This window comes from Pseudophryne corroboree, chromosome 1, assembly GCF_028390025.1.
Source record: "Pseudophryne corroboree isolate aPseCor3 chromosome 1, aPseCor3.hap2, whole genome shotgun sequence".
NCBI lineage: Eukaryota > Metazoa > Chordata > Amphibia > Anura > Myobatrachidae > Pseudophryne > Pseudophryne corroboree.
This window is the reverse complement of record NC_086444.1, coordinates 44,342,109-44,354,628: the sequence shown is the minus strand read 5'-3', so window position 1 is coordinate 44,354,628 and position 12,520 is coordinate 44,342,109. Positions and strand designations below refer to the sequence as shown.

Here is a 12,520-nt window from a genome sequence, read left to right as displayed (position 1 = left end):
AAGTAGGTCCCCTCTTCTCAGAGGGAGGAGTAACCTAGGAGACTGCAAAAGTCTCTGTTCTGCAGTGGAGTGAAGTAGAATATGCTCACTGCTTACCCTGTTTCACTCTTTCTCCGAGTGTTGTGTTATATTCGTAGCCACAGAGGTGCCGTGATCTATGGTCCCTCCTCTTATGCTTTATGACTTATGGTGAGGGCAGAGTCTCTTAGTGTGTGGTGCCTCCTCTGGGATGACATTTGGTGAGGGCAGAGTCTCGTAGAGTGTGGTCCCTCCTCTGAGATGACGTTTGGTGAGGGCAGAGTCTCGTAGAGTGGTCCCTCCTCTGAGATGACGTTTGGTGAGGGCAGAGTCTCGTAGAGTGTGGTCCCTCCTCTGGGATGACGTTTGGTGAGAGCAGAGTCTCGTAGAGTGTGGTTCCTCCTCTGGGATGACGTTTGGTGAGGGCAGAGTCTCGTAGAGTGTGGTCCCTCCCCTGGGATGACGTTTGGTGAGGGCAGAGTCTCGTAGTGTGGTCCCTCCTCTGGGATGACGTTTGGTGAGAGCAGAGTCTTGTAGAGTGTGGTCCCTCCTCTGGGAGGACGTTTGGTGAGGGCAGAGTCTTGTAGAGTGTGGTCCCTCCTCTGGAATGACATTTGGTTGAGGGCAAAGTCTTGTAGAGTGTGGTCTTTCCTCTGGGATAACGTTTGGTGAGGGCAGAGTCTCGTAAGTGTGGTCCCTTCCCTGGGATGACGTTTGGTGAGGGCAGAGTCTCGTAGTGTGTGGTCTTTCCCCTGGGATGACGTTTGGTGAAGGCAGAGTCTCGTAGGATGTGGCCTTCCCTTGGGATGACTGTTGGTGAGGGCAAAGCCTTGTAGATACTGTGAGTCAGTTTCAGAGGGTGACCAAGAGTAGATGGGAACATTGTAACACGTGCTGCACTCCGTCTTTCTATTCCCTTCTTGCAATTCTATGTAATGTAACAGGAGGCGGCACAGTGCTCATAGAAAGGGCGGGGCTACTTTTTACATTAAAAAATGGTCAGGTCGTGGGGCCTTGCTTAATGTGCCCAGTGTGAACACTACATCTATCTGTGCAAATCCCCTGCAGGAAAAACACAGGAGTAGTTTGTAACATTTCTGTCTAAAAATGTAATCTCAGGAGAAGGTTACAGTTCTAGGAGTACAGAGCACCTGCGGAACATTCGGGCAAAGACTCTCTGCGACCAATATCTGTGCTCATTTATCCTCGTATCCTAGAGGTGTGCACTGGAAAATGAGCAGATTGCCTCCTGTAACAAGCACCTGTACATAGTGTGACTTATATTGCCCCATAACATTCATATCAGAAACCGCTATCAGCAGCTCCTGGATTTTGGATAAACTGTGCGTCCAGAATGGCGTGTACAGTATATAGCGCAGCTACCGTCTTAGACCTAAACTGTCCGTCGTTTGATCTGCTGCTGCCTCGTTTCTTTGCTCCAGATTTTATATCAATCGATCAGATCTATTGTATAATTGCATCCTAAATCAGCCCAAAACAAAATAATCTTTGGGTTGACATTGCGTAAAATAAAGGAACTCTGATCAGCAGGTCCCCTATTACCAGTAATTGTCTGAGAACGGGGCATGGTGGTGTCAAAGCCCCTCCCCTTGAGCTTCCCAGTACTCAATCTCCCCCTCTAGTTTTGGGTGTAGGGGAAAGTGCTCAGCACAGCTGTAGGGATGAGACCTGTAGTCCTGGCATATATCTGGCATAATTCTCTAAGGCGACATCACACCATTGGTGATCAGGAACCGTCCCAGTTATAGAAAGTTTATTTCTCTATCGTCCTAGTGGATGCTGGGGTTCCTGAAAGGACCATGGGGAATAGCGGCTCCGCAGGAGACAGGGCACAAAAAGTAAAGCTTTACGATCAGGTGGTGTGTACTGGCTCCTCCCCCTATGACCCTCCTCCAAGCCTCAGTTAGATTTTTGTGCCCGGCCGAGAAGGGTGCAATCTAGGTGGCTCTCCTAAAGAGCTGCTTAGAAAAGTTTAGCTTAGGTTTTTTATTTTACAGTGAGTCCTGCTGGCAACAGGATCACTGCAACGAGGGACTTAGGGGAGAAGAAGTGAACTCACCTGCGTGCAGGATGGATTGGCTTCTTGGCTACTGGACATCAGCTCCAGAGGGACGATCACAGGTACAGCCTGGATGGTCACCGGAGCCTTGCCGCCGGCCCCCTTGCAGATGCTGAAGTAAGAAGAGGTCCAGAATCGGCGGCAGAAGACTCCTCAGTCTTCTAAAGGTAGCGCACAGCACTGCAGCTGTGCGCCATTTTCCTCTCAGCACACTTCACACGGCAGTCACTGAGGGTGCAGGGCGCTGGGAGGGGGGCGCCCTGGGAGGCAAATGAAAACCTATTTTGGCTAAAAATACCTCACATATAGCCTCCGGAGGCTATATGGAGATATTTAACCCCTGCTAGAATCCGTTAAGAGCGGGAGACGAGGCCGCCGAAAAAGGGGCGGGGCCTATCTCCTCAGCACACAGCGCCATTTTCCCTCACAGAAAGGCTGGAGGGAAGGCTCCCAGGCTCTCCCCTGCACTGCACTACAGAAACAGGGTTAAAACAGAGAGGGGGGGCACTAATTTGGCGTTAGAAATATATAATAAAGATGCTATAAGGGAAAACACTTATATAAGGTTGTCCCTATATAATTATAGCGTTTTTGGTGTGTGCTGGCAAACTCTCCCTCTGTCTCTCCAAAGGGCTAGTGGGTCCTGTCCTCTATCAGAGCATTCCCTGTGTGTGTGCTGTGTGTCGGTACGTGTGTGTCGACATGTATGAGGACGATGTTGGTGAGGAGGCGGAGCAATTGCCTGTAATGGTGATGTCACTCTCTAGGGAGTCGACACCGGAATGGATGGCTTATTTAGGGAATTACGTGATAATGTCAACACGCTGCAAGGTCGGTTGACGACATGAGACGGCCGACAAACAATTAGTACCGGTCCAGACGTCTCAAAAACACCGTCAGGGGTTTTAAAACGCCCGTTTACTTTAGTCGGTCGACACAGACACAGACAGGGACACTGAATCCAGTGTCGACGGTGAATAAACAAACGTATTCCTTATTAGGGCCACACGTTAAAGGCAATGAAGGAGGTGTTACATATTTCTGATACTACAAGTACCACAAAAGAGGGTATTATGTGGGATGTGAAAAAACTACCATAGTTTTTCCTGAATCAGATAAATTAAATAAAGTGTGTGATGATGCGTGGGTTCCCCCCGATAGAAAATTAGGGGCGGTATACCCTTTCCCGCCAGAAGTTAGGGCGCGTTGGGAAACACCCCTTAGGGTGGCTAAGGCGCTCACACGCTTATCAAAACAAGTGGCGGTACCGTCTATAGATAGGGCCGTCCTCAAGGACCAGCTGACAGGAGGCTGGAAAATATCATAAAAAGTATATACACACATACTGGTGTTATACTGCGACCAGCGATCGCCTCAGCCTGGATGTGCAGAGCTGGGGTGGCTTGGTCGGATTCCCTGACTAAAAATATTGATACCCTTGACAGGGACAGTATTTTATTGACTATAGAGCATTTAAAGGATGCATTTCTATATATGCGAGATGCACAGAGGGATATTTGCACTCTGGCATCAAGAGTAAATGCGATGTCCATATCTGCCAGAAGATGTTATGGACACGACAGTGGTCAGGTGATGCAGATTCCAAACGGCACAAAGGTGTATTGCCGTATAAAGGAAGAGGAGTTATTTGGGGTCGGTCCATCGGACCTGGTGGCCACGGCAACTGCTGGAAAATCCACCGTTTTTACCCTAAGTCACATCTCTGCAGAAAAAGACACCGTCTTTTCAGCCTCAGTCCTTTCGTCCCTATAAGATCATATCTGCCCAGGGATAGAGGAAAGGGAAGAAGACTGCAGCAGGCAGCCCATTCCCAGGAACAGAAGCGTTCCACCGCTTCTGACAAGTTCTCAGCATGGCGCTGAGACCGTACAGGACCCCTGGATCCTACAAGTAGAATCCCAGGGGTACAGATTGGAATGTCGAGACGTTTCCCCTTCGCAGGCTCCTGAAGTCTGCTTTACCAAGGTCTCCCTCCGACAAGGAGGCAGTATGGGAAAAAATTCACAAGCTGTATTCCCAGCAGGTGATAATTAAATTACCTCTCCTACTACAAGAAAAGGGGTATTATTCCACACTATATTGTGGTACTGAAGCCAGAAGGCTAGGTGAGACTTATTCTAAAAAATTTTTGAACACTTACAAAGGTTCAAATCAAGATGGAGTCACTCAGAGCAGTGATAACGAACCAGGAAGAAGGGGACTATATAGTGTCCCGGGACATCAGGGATGCTTACCTCTATGTCCCAAATTTGCCCTTCTCACTAAGGGTACCTCAGGTTCGTGGTGCAGAACTGTCACTATCAGTTTCAGACGCTGCCGTTTGGATTGTCCACGGCACCCCGGGTCTTTACCAAGGTAATGGCCGAAATGATGATTCTTCTTCGAAGAAAAGGCGTCTTAATTATCCCTTACTTGGACGATCTCCTGATAAGGGCATAGTCCAGGGAACAGTTGGAGGTCGGAGTAGCACTATCTCGGATACTGCTACAACAGCACGGGTGGATTCTAAATATTCCAAAATCGCAGCTGATCCCGACGACACGTCTGCTGTGCCTAGGGATGATTCTGGACACAGTCCAGAAAAAGGTGTTTCTCCCGGAAGAGAAAGCCAGGGAGTTATCCGAGCTAGTCAGGAACCTCCTAAAAACAGTGCATCATTGCACAAGGGTCCTGGTAAAAATGGTGGCTTCCTACGAAGCAATTCCATTCGGCAGATTTCACGCAAGAACTTTTCAGTGGGATCTGCTGGACAAATGGTCCGGATCGCATCTTCAGATGCATCAGCGGCTAACCCTATATCCAAGGACAAGGGTGTCTCTCCTGTGGTGGTTATAGAGTGCTCATCTTCTAGAGGGCCGCAGATTCGGCATTCAGGATTGGATGCTGGTGACCACGGAGCCCAGCCCGAGAGGCTGGGGAGCAGTCACACAAGGAAAAAATTTCCAGGGAGTGTGATCAAGTCTGGAGACTTTTCTCCACATAAATATACTGGAGCTAAGGGTAAATTTATAATGCTCTAAGCTTAGCAAGACCTCTGCTTCAAGGTCAGCCGGTATTGATCCAGTGGGAAAAACATCACGGCAGTCGCCCACGTAAACAGACAGGGCGACACAAGAAGCAGGAGGGCAATGGCAAAAACTGCAAGGACTTTTCGCTGGGCGGAAAATCATGTGATAGCACTGTCAGCAGTGTTTCATCCCGGGAATGGAAACTGGGAAGCAGACTTCCTCAGCAGGCACGACCTCCACCCGGGAGAGTGGAAACTTCATCGGGAAGTTTTTTCCACATGATTGTAAACCGCTGGGAAATACCAAAGGTGGACATGATGGCGTCCCGTCTGAACAAAAAACGGGACAGGTATTGCGCCAGGTCAAGAGACCCTCAGGCAATAGCTGTGGACGTTCTGGTAACACCGTGGGTGTACCAGTCGGTGTATGTGTTCCCTCCTCTGCTTCTCATACCTAAGGTGCTGAGAATTATAAGACGTAGAGGAGTAAGAACTATACTCATGGCTCCGGATTGGCCAAGAAGGACTTGGTACCCGGAACTTCAAGAGATGCTTACAGAGGTCTTATGGCCTCTGGCTGCTAAGAAGGGATTTGCTTCAGCAAGTACCATGTCTGTTCCAAGACTTACCGCAGCTGCGTTTGTCGGCATGGCGGTGGAACGCCGGATCCTAAGGGAAAAAGGCATTCCGGAAGAGGTCATTCCTACCCTGGTCAAAGCCAGAAAGGAGGTGACCGCACAACATTATCACCACATGTGGCGAAAATATGTTGCGTGGTGTGAGGCCAGGATGGCCCCACAAAGAAATTTCAACTCGGTCGTTTCCTGCATTTCCTGCAAACAGGAGTGTCTATGGGCCGCAAATTGGGGTCCATTAAGGTTCAAATTTCGGCCCTGTCGATTTTCTTCCAGAAAGAATTGGCTTCAGTTCCTGAAGTCCAGAAGTTTGTCAAGGGAGTATTGCATATACAACCCCCTTTTGTGCCTCCAGTGGCACTGTGGGATCTCAACGTAGTTCTGGGATTCCTCAAATCACATTGGTTTAAAACCAGTCAAATCTGTGGATTTGAAGCATCTCACATGAAAAGTGACCATGCTCTTGGCCCTGGCCTGGACCAGGCGAGTGTCAAATTGGTGGTTTTTTCTCAAAAAAGCCCATATCTGTTTGTCCATTCGGACAGGGCAGAGCTGCGGACTCGTCCCCAGTTCTCTCCCTAAGGTGGTGTCAGTGTTTCACCTGAACCAGCTTATTGTGGTGCCTTGCACCTACTAGGGACTTGGAGGACTCCAAGTTGCTAGATGTTGTCAGGGCCCTGAAAATATGTTCCAGGACGGCTGGAGTCAGGAAAACTGACTTGCTGTTATCCTGTATGCACCCAACAAACTGGGTGCTCTTGCTTCTAAGCAGACTATTGCTAGTTGGATGTGTAATACAATTCAGCTTGCACATTCTGTGGCAGGCCTGCCACAGCCAAAATATGTAAATGCCCATTCCACAAGGAAGGTGGGCTCATCTTGGGCGGCTGCCCGAGGGGTCTCGGCTTTACAACTTTGCCGAGCAGTTATTTAGTCAGGGGCAAACACGTTTGTAAAATCCTACAAATTTGATACCCTGGCTAAGGAGGACCTGGAGTTCTCTCATTCGGTGCTGCAGAGTCATCCGCACTCTCCCGCCCGTTTGGGAGCTTTGGTATTATCCCCATGGTCCTTTCAGGAACCCCAGCATCCACTAGGACGATAGAGAAAATAAGAATTTACTTACCGATAATTCTATTTCTCGGAGTCCGTAGTGGATGCTGGGCGCCCATCCCAAGTGCGGATTGTCTGCAATACTTGTACATAGTTACAAAAATCGGGTTATTATTGTTGTGAGCCATCTTTTCAGAGGCTCCGCTGTTATCATACTGTTAACTGGGTTCAGATCACAGGTTGTACAGTGTGATTGGTGTGGCTGGTATGAGTCTTACCCGGGATTCAAAATCCTTCCTTATTGTGTACGCTCGTCCGGGCACAGTACCTAACTGAGGCTTGGAGGAGGGTCATAGGGGGAGGAGCCAGTACACACCACCTGATCGTAAAGCTTTACTTTTTGTGCCCTGTCTCCTGCGGAGCCGCTATTCCCCATGGTCCTTTCAGGAACCCCAGCATCCACTACGGACTCCGAGAAATAGAATTATCGGTAAGTAAATTCTTATTTTAGAGTTTAAGCCACGTGCTCTTTGCTGCTAATAAAAAAAATACTCAAATTGTTACTCTTTTTAAAGTTCTAAGACCCACGCGGTTATATAACCCTGTATCTAGATCCCATGTCGACATACTGTGGTCCTAGTGAGTGTCGACGGGCTGAGAGCATCCCCTTATTGAAATACCATCTTATTATTATTATTATTTTATTATTATTATTATTATTATTATTATTATAAACCATTGTATAGTGCCAGTGTGTTCTGCAGAGAATGTTTGATCATTCATATTTGTCCCTGGCCCATTGGATCTAACAGTCTATATTCCCAAGCACACAAACGCGTACAATTACATTAACCTACCAGTTTGATTCTTGACTGTGGGAGGTAATCAGAGAACCCAACACAAACCTGGCACAAATGTACACAAACCTGGAGAGAAGATACAGACTCCACACATAATTGCCCCTGGTGGAATAGAAGCGAAGCAGCAGTGCTAACCACCAAGCAACTGTGCAGTTCTATAAATGCAGCTGTTTGAGTTGGAATCATGTAGGGATGTTATTATCACTTTTAAACTAATTTTTCTTGTGGTGGTCAAGAAAATCTCTCCAGGCTGTTTAGCCAGACAATGATTAGTAATAAATGAGCAGTATTGGGATTACTTCTTACTATTTATAGAGGAGTTTGGGGCCGAGGATTGGCTGTGACTGTTTTGGGTTTTTATATATGTTTTTATTTGCAAAGAAAGCAAAGTCTGCATCATCCACGTGGCTTCTGCCGCTTGCACGGTCAGTACTGGCCTCTTTCTCTGTAGCCGCATCAGTCCCGCACAGTTACTTTCTTAGAAATGTCACTTTATCCCTGTCTTAGGGGGTCATTCCGAGTTGATCGCTAGCTGCCGTCCGCAGCACAGCGTTCAGGCTAAAAATTGGCATTTCTGCGCATGCATGTGTACGGGCGACATACGGGTACAAAGTCCTTTGTGGTTTTGCACAGGTTCTAGCGAAGCTTTCAGTCGCACTTCTTCACAACGCAGGAAGATTGACATGAAGTGGTCGTTTCTGGGTGTCAACCCACCGCTTTTAGGGAGTGCTTAGAAAAACGCAGGCGTGGCTGGGCGGGTGTGTGACGTCAAAAGCTGTACCACCATCGTTAGAATCAACGCACACGAAGAGTAACTACAGGGCTGGTCTTGTTTTGCACAAAAAGATTTGGCAGGCGCTCTGCTGCACAAGCGTTCGCACTTCTGCAAAGCGAAAATACACTCCCCAGTGGGCGGCGGCTATGAGTTTGCACGGCTGCTAAAAACTGCTAGCGAGCGATCAACTCGGAATGACCCCCTTAGTTCTGTAATTGATGGCATTGCCATGAGACATTAGACATCATTGCAGACTGTAAGGACACACCATTATCAGGGAAACCAGCACAATATAGCCACACCTGCATTCTCTCTACACTTTTTATGTGCTCTCAGACTCTGCATAGTACTCCTACATCTCCGAAATTCCATACTCCTTTCTACTTGTTGTCCCTCCTCTCCTCTTGCTGCCCCTCTGCCTCTCCCCTTGCTGTGCCACTAATAGTCTCATTTTGCCCCCCCCCCCCCATCTCATCTCATCTCACTGCCCCTCCTCGTCTCACCTTGCCGCTCCTCCTCCTCTTCCCTTGCTGCCCCTTTGCCTCTCCTCTTGCTGTGCCACTACTCATTGTCTCATTTTGCCCCCCCCCTCCTCATCTCTTCTCACCGCCCCTCCTCGTCTCACCTTGCCGCTCCTCCTCCTCTTCCCTTGCTGCCCCTTTGCCTCTCCTCTTGCTGTGCCACTACTCATTGTCTCATTTTGCCCCCCCTCCTCCTCATCTCATCTCACCGCCCCTCCTCGTCTCACCTTGCCGCTCCTCTTCCCTTGCTGCCCCTCTGCTTCTCCCCTTGCTGTCCCACTCCTCCTCGACTCATTTGCCCCTCCTCCTTGTCTAACCTTACCTTGCCACCCCTCCTCCTCCTCTTGCCACCTCTATCACTCGCTCCCCTACTTCATTCGCTGACCCTCCCACACCCCTACCTGCCACCCCTGTACTCACTCTCGCCCCCACCCTGGCTTTCCTTCCTAGCAGTCCTCCTTCAGAGTAATTAGGTTGTGTTACTGGCTCTTAGTCTCTGTTTGTCCCTCTTGATACAGGCTGTAACCTGAAGATCTTTAATAACCAGGAGTTTGCTGCTCTCCTTGCTCAGTCTGTGAACCAGGGATTTGAAGCAGTTTACCAGCTAACCAGAATGTGCACCATCAGAATGAGCTTTGTAAAAGGCTGGGGTGCCGAATACAGGTACATAAAGTTATCAGGTGCTTGGAATTCTCTATCCAGCACAGAACCGTTACTGTCCGCTACTCATCGTGTTTGTGTCCAACGTGTGTGAGCCGGTTTCTGAGGGCCACCAGGCCGAGAGTGAAAAAGACCTTTTAGTCCCTCTATCTCTTCATATGTGTCTAGTGATAAATTAGACGAGCAGAATCCTAATCTTGAACTTCAATAAAACGAGAACCTGTAAATACAGAAAAGTGTCTCCACCACATGTTCCATTGCGTTCACACTAAGGAGTATTGTTTTTGTGGGCTGCTTTGGGTGAAAGTGATGTAGGCCTGGACAAATTCATCTATAGATTAGGAGCCAGGAATATTGTAATTAAGCATCGTCATGTCCCTACATGGCAACAAAACAGGGAACCGGATGTAATGTGAAGACGTAATTACATGCATAGGCATAGTTACAGTCCTGATAGAGTTAGTGAGCCTGAAGGGAGGGAGGGCCCTGCTCGAGAGAGCTTACATTCTAAACGGGAAGGAGTGAGGGAAATTGGGAGATACAAAGGGGATAAAGATGTACTAGGGAAAGAACAGATTCAGTCGGAAAGGGTGAATAGGTGAATTTTGGTATATATGTACCTCTTCCTGTACTAAGCGTCTGTCCTCTGTTGCAGGCGACAAACCGTTACAAGCACTCCCTGTTGGATCGAGCTTCACCTGAATGGACCTTTGCAATGGTTGGACAAAGTGTTGACTCAGATGGGTTCTCCTTCAGTCCGATGCTCAAGCATGTCCTAATTGGGTCCCTTCCTTTTTATCCGTATGACCTGCAGGTTCAATCTCCTGGCAACAGACTTAATACAGCTTGTCTGTCATAGTATTTGTGTGTGGTCCCCCATGAACTGTTTACAATCCAAAAAAGAAAATACTGAGAAACAGCACTTGAGGTCCCATCACCTGAAAGCACCTTGTTGGATAATGTTTCTGCTACCCTAGAGGAAAGTGCAGTGTGAAGTCACTCCTTATTGGGAAGGGATGTTTTTAAAGGACGTTTATTGTATTATTGGGCATATAACGGAGTGTCCGAATGGTTTAACAATAACATGAGTAGTCTTTACATACGTGTCTTGTATAGTTTAATGTGTTTTGCAGTTATACATTTTTAGATTCCCCCCCAAGTAGGGTTTGTCTGCTTCCTTATTTTTAGTTGGTCCAAAATCAATCATGGGTTAAGTTTTTTTGTTTTTTCTCATTATTATCCCCACCCCCCAAACATATCTGTATTTTTTTGCCTATTTTATAAGTTGTCCTAATAACGATGCATCCGCTTGCTCCCGTTCCATACTCCCTTTCATTTTTCTTAGCAGCCATACAGACCATATCTTTGGTGTTGTCATTCTCTCCATGACGGTCAGGGACAATGTTTTAGTTAAAAATATTTTTTTATGATACCGAAACGATGCACTTGTCAGTTTACAATCCCTTACACTTCATGCTTCCTCTTTCCTCCCCTTTTTTTAACATGAGAGAACGCAACTTGTTTGCATTTGACATACAATCTCTATAGAGGATTTAAGTTTTTTTAAGCGCATGTTATCGTGAACCCTTGAACACTACATATTGCACCCTATAAAATGATTTAGAATTATATTCTACAGATGTCTGAGTTTAGCGACGGGCAGGGGTGAAAGGTCGTGTAGAAAAAGGGTACTCTGAATTATAATTGTACACGTTACTAACATATACAGTACTTGTTCTGTAGCTGTCTGTCATTTTTTATAAATATGACAGTGTCAGGATTGTCTTTCTCCTCTCTTCCCAACCCCCCAAATCCCCCCCCTGGTGTATCGATTACACTAGTCGTGTACTTTGTAAGTACAGCTAGTGAAACGGTTTGCTTTCAGAACAAAATAGTGGCCAGTATTAGTGTTCTCATTAGGCTAATGATGGAATTTGTACACTGTTTTGTCCCCCCCCCCCCCCCTCCAAACAGATCGTATTTTGTGGATTCCCTCTCAAGGGAACTGTTGGCATAATTACTGACGCAATGAATTTATCCACCTGTGCATGACTAAGGAAATCCTGAAACCATGTCCTGTTACGGGCACTTGACAACCAGCGCTGAGAATCCCTGCTGTAGTGCATAGACGCAATCCCAAAAACACTGTTTTGATGGTAAACAGAGAGACGGCCATAAAACCGTAATTGGCAAAGCATTTAACATTTGTGAACTAGTTTTACCAGTAGATTGGTGTATTGGTAGAACTTGTGACCTGGACATAAGCTTTGTGCGTGTTGCATTTGCCGAATATGTGAATACACTAATAAAAGGTTTCATTCTCACACAGTGTGGTGTCTTTTGTTGCCCAGCATTTGAGCGAGTAACACGCACAAGGCGAGAAAAGACGCATCCTTTATGTACAGTGCACTCAGATCCTTCTGATAAAGTGTCTGAACTTGATTGAAACATTTAATAAAATACTAACCACATGTTAACCCCCTCCCCCATCTTTCTTTAGCGTAGTACACTGTCACATTATAATGACCACCTAGGAGTAAGAGTAAGCGCCGTGTGCAGCACGGACAGCAGCTAGATGGGATGAGCTGTCGTTATAGACACACGTCTGGGAGCCCCCAGGGTCATTGTGACGGTGAGCTGCTCCACTGTAGCGCGTCGTTCAGCCCTCACGCACCTTCGTAGCCGACGTTCACCTCTCACATCAGTGGCACGTGGTGCTCCGCAGATTCCATGTCGGTTATAGGCAATGGTGCCATTTGGCCAGTCACGATACACCTTCACCGCAGCAGCACGCGGACAGGTCACACACTGCGCTGTGTCAGACATGCTGCCTCTCTTGGCCCGAAAGCTGATAATCATCCCTTTTTGCTACTCTGATAAATTGCCCCTT

General features: G+C 47.4%; 1 protein-coding gene across 3 annotated transcripts in view; it reads left to right on the top strand.

Moving 5' to 3' along the window:
* The window catches only part of SMAD2 (SMAD family member 2), an 87,364-nt gene extending 75,410 nt beyond the window's left edge, over positions 1-11,954 (top strand). For all 3 annotated transcript variants that reach the window (XM_063959032.1, XM_063959037.1, XM_063959026.1), the window contains 2 exons: positions 9,489-9,633; positions 10,286-11,954. In XM_063959032.1, the coding sequence (XP_063815102.1) occupies positions 9,489-9,633; positions 10,286-10,409 (269 nt within the window). In that variant the 3' untranslated portion in view covers positions 10,410-11,954. The remainder of the gene's footprint in view (positions 1-9,488; positions 9,634-10,285) is intronic.
* The last annotated feature ends 566 nt before the right edge of the window (positions 11,955-12,520 follow it).